The sequence below is a fragment of the Charadrius vociferus genome, unplaced genomic scaffold (assembly GCF_000708025.1).
Source record: "Charadrius vociferus isolate BGI_N301 unplaced genomic scaffold, ASM70802v2 scaffold78, whole genome shotgun sequence".
NCBI classification, from domain to species: domain Eukaryota; kingdom Metazoa; phylum Chordata; class Aves; order Charadriiformes; family Charadriidae; genus Charadrius; species Charadrius vociferus.
Window position 1 is genome coordinate 47,067 of NW_009649927.1, and position 8,625 is coordinate 55,691.

The window sequence follows — 8,625 nt, forward strand, 5'->3', positions numbered from 1 at the left end:
ATACCAATTTTGGCTTTTATATTTTTCCACTGACTCTCTTCCTTCCTCTTAAGGGAACAATTCATCCTCCTCTTTCTGCAAAAATGCAGTGATTGGTAGCAGTCCTGAATTTTTTTTTAGTGTACCTTTTTTGTTACAGTCATAGCTATGCAGCAGGACAGTGACACATTCCTGTTTTTTAATGGGAAAATAAACAAGCTAAGGCTGAAGTTTTGTGGCTCACCACATTAAACAGCCAACCTTCTAAAGTTTCTCATTTTAACTCATCCTAAAACTGTCTACACTCAACACTAATGCAAGTTTTTTGTTACCTATCACCTTCTTTATCACTGTGAAAACTGTCTTTGGAGCCTGCTGGCAGAGATCATTCTTAAGAAAATGATCATAATGTTGTTGGTATTTCTTCAGATCTGGGTTGACATTTCAAACATCCCACCCCATTTTCTGGAAAAAGCAGACCACACCATTTTCCAAAATTAATCCAAAGAAGATGGCCAACCAAGGGAGTGTTCGGTTCAAGTTCAGTGTAACTGCAAAAGAAAACAGAACAAATTTATCATTTACCATTTGAGAAGATCATAGAAACCACGTGAGAATTCATATTAATTTGTACATATAAGAAATCACATAAATCTGTTAAAAGTCTGCATTTCAAAGCTATGCATAAAATTAACATGAAATTTTCATTTTCTAGACACCCAAAGAATTCTATTTCTATGTTTTTCTATGTTTCAATGATCCATGATGTGTTGTCTCAAATTCTAACTGACAGATCACAGAATGGTCAGGGTTGGAAGGGACCTCTGGAGATCATCTAGTCCAACCCCCCCGCCAGAGCAGGGTCACCTACAACAGGTTGCAGAGGACGGTGTCCAGGCGGGTTTTGAATGTCTCCAGAGTGGGAGACTCCACCACCTCTCTGGGCAGCCTGTTCCAGTGCTCCACTACCCTCAAAGGAAAGAAGTTCCTCCTCACGTTAAGATGGAACTTCCTATGTTCAAGATCTGATGAATATAATACAGCATATTCAAAGAGATGATGGTGACATGAGAGGTGCTTTTTTTTTTTAATAAAATGTTTTGTTTCATTTACTTTGTATTAAAGTCTAAATAACACGGTTTTAAGCTAGAGCTATTCAGTCACGTATCTGATACCAATTAAAAAATATAACAGCAATAATAATGACTTCTGTAACAGCTGCATTATCTCACACACATTCTATACACATAATGTAGTAATAAAAAGGCAAAAACGTACCTCTAATTGCCTGAGAGTTTGATATCAAGACAAACACTTTTATAAACGCAAGGCACAAAGGCGTGTAGTCATGTTCCCAAATAACAGCTGGAATTAGCAAAAGCTTTCCATAGCTGGATAACAGCAGTGCTTTGAGAAGTAAAATGAAGTCAGACTTTGTTTTCAGCATCTCGGGTCTCATCCACCATAAGGTAATAAAAATGCCAACCAAAAACGAAGTTTGTTCTAAGAGAAATAAGAGGAGTTGGAAAGAGAGAATGAAGCACCAAAATCAAGTCCTTTTTTGGATGAATTTCAGTGAAATGACACATCCCAAATGCAACTGAGCCATTGCTATTTAAAAGACATATGCAAATACGAACAAGTCCTCCATCTCCTGCATTCATTTTAATAGGCAAATATTACTATTACTTACTTAAACTAATTCAGCATCATGACATTCAGAATAACTGTATCACAGAATTCTATCTGTAGGATTGTCACAGTCGTAATTTCTGACACCATACAGCACAGGAAGTTTAGCATAAGAACCTCTTTAGTTTTTCTTTTTAACAAAAGGAGAGTTATTTTCAACTGTCTGTTAGCCTCTAAAACGAAATCAATACTTGTGTTCTTTGAAAAGGTCACAGCAATGAACCCTTTCCATCCAGCATGAGAAAGAACACTAGGGTGAAAATATCATTGCGCTATTAGACGTTTTTTGACACCATGCCCCTGTGTAACACTGGAATTAATGCAGATGTCAAAGCAACTCTCATGACAACTGTAATAGATGAATTACTGCTGAAAAATGAGTTCCCTCATTTTTACTGACATGTTGTTACGAAAGCCTACTTAGAGCAACATTAGACAATACATGACTTAAGTTATACTCTTAACTGTCTAAGGGAAATACTAGTTTTAGTCTGCAGGCTTGATTTAAACACTATCACCAGAAAAAGTATGAGAATAAAAGTATTAACCAAAATAAAACAAAAACCCTCTCCTGCCTTCAAATGTAGTCTTAGAGCACAGAAGTATTTACTCTTTACCAGTGATGACACTGCTCTGTATTTTTCTGTATTCATTAAAAAAACAACACCAAATCCAAACCAGACACAACTTTTCCCAATTATTGTTTACTTCTGTAAGGATAATCCTTAATGTTTTATCACCTTAATGAATAATAAACCTTGAAGTCAACATGAAATACGGAATAAGGCTGAGCTCTACATTGGCCTTCAAGCTATGTAAATGAATTCAGGCGATGATTTCTAAATATTGCCACTTTCCAGTGTTTTGACATCTAATGCTGATCATAACAGTGTGAACTGTAATCAGGATCAAAATATGCATTTGTATTAAATGAAGACAAATTAGAGAGTATGTGTATAATCATTTAACCATACTGGGTTGGGACAGGGCATCCACTGTGTATTAATTTGTGCAATACGGGCTTTTTGAAAGACTCGAAGTTATTCAATGCTGCAAAAGTAGATAGTGACATGAACTAATCATCAATCTTACCTAAAGAAGCTATACCAAACATTCTATAAAAATCCCATTCCTTGGCATATCTGATTAAGTCATCAGGATCTATATTTTGGCTTGAATCCTGTAGTTGCAACCACCTGAGATATGCTTCACAGAGCAAACAAAATATGCAGAGCTTCCCATGAATCTGGTAAATGAAAGAACAATAAAAGCATTAGTACTAAATCAGCATAAACTAAAGCATTAGGATGAAATTGGTATTTAAAATACATTTCAACATCTCTACACAAAATTTTGTTTAGAAATATAAGCAAATTACTTCTGTTGAGCCACCAGTCTAGCACATCACCCTTTTAACATCAATTAACATGACAAGCAAATTAGAGGGTGTAGAAAACTGCATGAACACTTCCATACAGAAGGAGGTACATAACTGTGGTTTCTAAAGCCTGCTCTATACTTTTTTAAAATTGGGAAGGCTATTTCAGTTAGGAATATAAAGACAAAATTGTGCCATAGCTAGTACAATTACATCAAATATTTCAGTTTAAGGGCAACTACTCCATTCAGTGAACTGGTTTAAATAGCTTTGTTTCTCTTTTTCCGTGGGACAATCTCCGTTAGAAGAACCTGGTCGTATAGTTACACCAAAAACATTTCTTAGTTCAGATAAGGGTGAGGTATCAAAAATAAATGGAGCAATATAACCAAACAAAACTTTAAAATATCCTCTGAAGTGACTGCAAAAATGATCTTGTGAGGGCCCATAGTTAGCATGTTTCCACATTAAACATGCCAGTGGGGTGAATTCTGGTTTTATACAGAGGTAAATAAACGAATGCAATTTCCGTGTGTGGATTCTGCTTTTTCCATTAGAGACTAGTTATGCCAGTTGCGCATACATGCACAGGCTAAGCCAGTTTAAAATTCAACTCAATTTACTTGAATGAATGAAAGTTCCACAGATGGAATAGTTCTTCCGGAAGCCTCATGGAAAACATCATTACCAGTCTCCAGAAGCATTGAATTAATTAAAAATTGGTAGTCAGATTTGTGCCTGAAAGACAAGGCAAGTGTAGTTACCTACATTGCTTAACACTGGACTGGCCAAAAGGTATCAACATGAACACAGCATGTACTTATGCTTGGATAGTTTGCTCTAGATTAGCTTCCCTCTCCTGGGAAATCAATCCTCAAAGTAAAAATACGCAATTCTGTCAGAAAAGCTGCACCTCTACACTCCAGCCTGGCCAGCACAACTAAACTGACTACGTAACTCTGCCTCAGCAATGCTTCATGTGAAAGCTACTATCTTTTGCTACAGTTTTGAGGGCACAGTTAATTACTCAGGAAGAAACTCATGAGAAATTAGTACAGTAGGTTTAATTGGCACAGTATTGTTAATATGGTATACCACTATAGCTCCTTTCAGAAGGAATTGTTTCCAACAGAAATAGAATTGAAAATTAATTTGAAATTAGATCTTTCTCTTCTGCTGTAATTTAGCACATCATCCTTTTAACATCAATTAACATGATAGGCAAATTAGAGGGTGTTGAAAACTGCAAGAACAGTTCCATACAGTTTCTTCTCCTCTCTTTTAACATGTAAGATGACCGCTACATTTGCTGGTATTGTGGCATCGCTATTGTGGAGACAGTAACTTTCTTTGTAATACCTTGAGTTTGAGATTTTGTGTGTTCTATTCATGATATAACTAGTTCAGCTTGCTGGAACCCGTGGAAGGGCAGGAGAAGAACAGTCTCTAAAGTTTTACAACTATTACAATCAACTTACCAAATCTAAATATATCTTTAACCAAAAAAAGTCACAGCGTAGGTGCATTGCAACTTACATTTATCTTCGTATTGAAAAGAATGTGCCTGTATGCTTGTGCTTTACATAAAATAGCATTAATCAAGATGATAACAGGATCATACTCAATGTATTTGTCCACAGGTTTCTGACAGGATTTCTGAAAGTCACAAAATAATAAGAATTAGGAAAAAAAAAAAAAAAGCAAGACTTTATGAAATGTTCCTCTAATCTTAGCACAACTGCAGGAATCCAAACTAGCTATTCAATTCTTATTAGTCTTTCCTTAATGTAATTTTCATTTTCAACAGTTTTTAATCCATGCAGAAAAACTGCTTCTCCTCCCTTGACGCTACAGTTGACACACAGACTTTCGTTATAAAATGTGAAGATACATTATTGATTTTTGCAGGCCTCAGATTAACACAGATGCTAAACTATGCAAGGATGTACTTGGTTATCATTTTGCGCCCTACAGATGTGAAAAACACCCAAAACCAAACTACCGTTCCAGGAGTCAAGAATTGCACCAGTATCTTGTACTAGGTTAAATGATCTTGGCTCGTCTACTGGGTATTTGGGGTGGGGTGGGTATTTTTTTGAAGGAAAAAAAATAAATTAATTTCTTCTATCGTTTCATTCTTTTCAGAGATGCTTTATCCTCCTCACCTACCTTTTTCTTCCTTTCAAGAAGACAGTAAATGTATTTTGGTGTTGCATTGTTCTTCCATACTGGTAAATTGTCCAGATGTTTCAACTGATTTTCCATTATTGAACAAACACTGGTATATTCAGAACACTGATATTGTAGTTTTCACACACAGATACAGCCAGAGTCATAAGTTGCTACTAAACAGTGGTAAGACACTAGACTATTACTCCTCCAATACATCTGCTGGTTCCCGCTGTGCCTACTAGAACACATTTCACCCAGACCATGGGGAACTGCTTGTCACCAACCCCCTTTGGATTTATTGACTTACCTGCACGGGTGATCACTCCTTGACTTGAGTTAAATGAGAAGGGCTTACAAAATGCTATTACACTGGCTGTGAAGAGGGCGGTTAAATAACAGGTTAAAAAGGCTCACCTAGCAGACCTGAAGGGGAAAGAACTTCTCGAAGAGAGTGAGGAACAGGAGCAGATGATCACAGCAACCCCTTCAGCTCAAACCAGTGCACCTGCAGAAGGGCGCTCTCTCCTGCTGCTGATCCCCCAGTTCAGCTACTTGTCGTCTCCAACCTCTCCTCAGCTAATCCCGCTCTCTGGGGCCCTCACATGCTCAGAGTAGAAACAATCTCACAGAAACAATCTCTATTTCCATTTTAATGAGTGCATGGCTGTGCACTGCCAGAAGAGAAATCTATGCGCGCACAGCTTTCTGAAATGCTGTAATGCTAAAAATGCAGCACTAGACAACACACACCTATTGACCAACTCCCAGGAAAGAATGAAAAGGGTTTGGGTTTTTTTTTCAATTTTCTAGGGATTCCTTGTGTCCAAAGTTATTTTTGCCTTGCTACTTACCAGAATTACTATTGGAGAATTCGAGACTGCAAAAATTCACTAGCAAATAAACTCAAAAGTCCAACATCCATATCAAGAAAAACATCCGAACAAATGTAAGTTGAATACAGTGTCTAAGGAATGTTGCTACCACTAATGAGTGTTTCTTGTTCCAGCTCCAGAAAAAAAAACAACAAACTCATTTGGATTAGAAAAAAAATACAGTGTATGACAGTACACAAGTTAGAGGTAATGAATTCAAAAATTGACTAAATTAACCAACAGTTTGATAGGTCTAAAATTAAAGTGAGTGAGATGGAAGAAAGGACATAATTAACAGAAGACCACAGCTACAGGATTTAATAGAGTGAAAAAGAAATTGCAACTATAATTAAAGGCAGTGTCTTGCTTCATTTCTTTCTACAGGGAAATCATGAACACATATTCTTATAGGTGGTAATTTACATATGTCAAATCTATGGGTTGATGTAGCACAGGAAAACTCCAATTTTTTTATAGGCTTATTCACACAGGCACTGGACAAGCACATACAAAAGAAGATTATTCTTGAACACAATGAGTGTCATGAAGGTTAAATGAAGGATGTCTGACATATCTCAGGATTTATTATGCTCTCAAATTTTCCTACAACAGAACATTTTTTGACCAGGGTAAAAAAATGTTTCTAAAAAAGCAAAGAATGATCTTCTGAAGTGGAGGGTCCCAACCAAACACTATTCAAAAAACTTGCACTTAAGAGGTACTGAAAAATTTTCACTGACAGCCGACATGAATTTTAGACAATTGAAATATATCAGACCAGCCCTCCAGGCAAAACCAATGATACAGAAATTCTACTGCAGATATATAAGGAGACTGCTACAAATGAATACACAAATAGTGGTGCTACCCATAAGAATGGGTCTTCTGCTCCACAGCTTCTGGCAGCTGCAACCAAATCTTTGCAGCTGCGAGAATGATGTTTAATTCAGTATTTCAGCATACCACCACCAAACCTTTAGGAATCCTATTTCTCTTGTGTTACTTCACCAGGAAAAGAGAATCTGCCATATCACGAAAGAGCAGCCAACTTCAAGGACTCACACACAGACATGCACACACATTCACGTCTGCCTGTCTTCTAGTGCTAGATGAGACCTGTTCTTAATATACTTTATTTCTTTTGAGTCTCAGCTGTATGAAGGAAAAGTCCTCTGCACTTATCCAGCCAGCGTGAGTTCATTCAGGGACTTGTGAGACCTACAGACCACCTTACTGTTAAAGACCTGCATGTGCACTGTCATAGGCTAATTGGACAAAATGAAGATGACACTTGCTATACCATGAGAACATTACAGAATTAATAGACGCTCTAGGATGAAATTTTCTCCATACCTGCCTTTTTTGTTATTTTTTCCAGCTGTACTACTAAAGCATCTGACACTAACCTTAAATGCCTAGGGAGGAAACTTGGGACTAGAGCCTGACTTCAGCACAACCAATGCAAGCAAGGGTTAATGCAGCTTAAGTTACACATAGGTTTAACTAGATAGCTTTATCTAGTTAAAGGGATGTAACTTTACGGACATCGATAATCACAAACACTTTCAGAGGAGATCAGTATGTGCAGCTCAGCTACGGAGAACTGCTCGCACGCTTACTTTTAAGATTTTATCCAGTTTAGAGTGAACTTCAGTACTGGTGCTCACATCTCATTCCCAGTTGCAGTTCCGCACAGCTATAGTCAACAGCCAGTTCAGTATGACTGAAGAAGGCACATCTTTAACAAAACCAAGCTTTTTCACTCAGCTTTGAGCTTTCTCAAAGAAATGACTCAGTTAACGTAACCAGTTCTAAAATGACAGAAAGAAGTAACTGATTTCACTATGTCTTTAACCAGTTTTTAATTTCTTCCTTAAATACGTAACTGACACCAGAAACAGGGAACAACTGCTATTTTTTTTCTTGAAAAAATAGACATTACTTTGATTAAAAGGTACTTTCAGATTATGTTGCAGGAGAGAAAGGTCAAGCTTGAAACCATAAATTCTATTTACGCCTCCTCTTCTAAATCGGTAAATTTAAGGAAAATTACGAATGTTTCATACTAACACACAGAAGTCCAATAGATACTGTGCTGCCCTAAGAAAGGGTGTTGAATGTATTTCAATATTCTAATTAATTTAAATCAATATTAGTTTAGGAATTGTTTGACTAATCAAATATTTGGGAATATTTGACTATGCTTGTCTGTGGTTTCAAAAAAAAAAGTTCAATTTTCATGACAGAGAAATTTGCTTAGTTATCTTACAAAAGAATTTAAAAAAAATCAGCAAAGTGCTTTAAGAAAAAAAAAAGAAATCTTCAAAAGCTGGTACAACCATGTTCTTCATAGTGTAGCATATCAGATTCTTTCTGATCAAAGCACTCCAAAATAGTTCAGGAAAGTAACATATGTTTTAACATCTCAGTTGTATTAAATATGACAAAAGAAGTACTGAAATCTTAATTCTGACTGCATGTTTATCAGCCTTTTATAAAACACTACTCAAAGGACATACCTCTTCTTCGTTC

The 8,625-nt window shown here is 36.6% G+C and overlaps 1 protein-coding gene across 1 annotated transcript; it reads right to left on the reverse strand.

The window, feature by feature from the left end:
* Positions 1–311: 311 nt before the first annotated feature.
* Positions 312–5,314, reverse strand: ARV1 (ARV1 homolog (S. cerevisiae)). Its single transcript, XM_009891153.1, has 5 exons — positions 5,219–5,314; positions 4,586–4,705; positions 2,764–2,917; positions 1,258–1,482; positions 312–530 (listed from the first exon to the last, which is right to left on the reverse strand). The coding sequence occupies exons 1-5, from the start codon at positions 5,312–5,314 to the stop codon at positions 424–426; spliced, it is 702 nt and encodes a 233-aa protein (XP_009889455.1). The 3' UTR covers positions 312–423.
* Positions 5,315–8,625: the final 3,311 nt, after the last annotated feature.

What these genes read in the sequence shown, in the direction of transcription:
- ARV1 (XM_009891153.1), bottom strand. Translation starts at nt 5,314, where the DNA reads ATGGAAAATCAGTTGAAACATCTGGACAATTTACCAGTATGGAAGAAC. An exon ending in TTCTTGAAAGGAAGAAAAAG is followed by an intron (nt 4,706 to 5,218) that starts GTAGGTGAGGAG and finishes TGTGACTTTCAG; the next exon opens with AAATCCTGTCAGAAACCTGT. An exon ending in GTTTGGTATAGCTTCTTTAG is followed by an intron (nt 1,483 to 2,763) that starts GTAAGATTGATG and finishes TATTTCTCTTAG; the next exon opens with AACAAACTTCGTTTTTGGTT.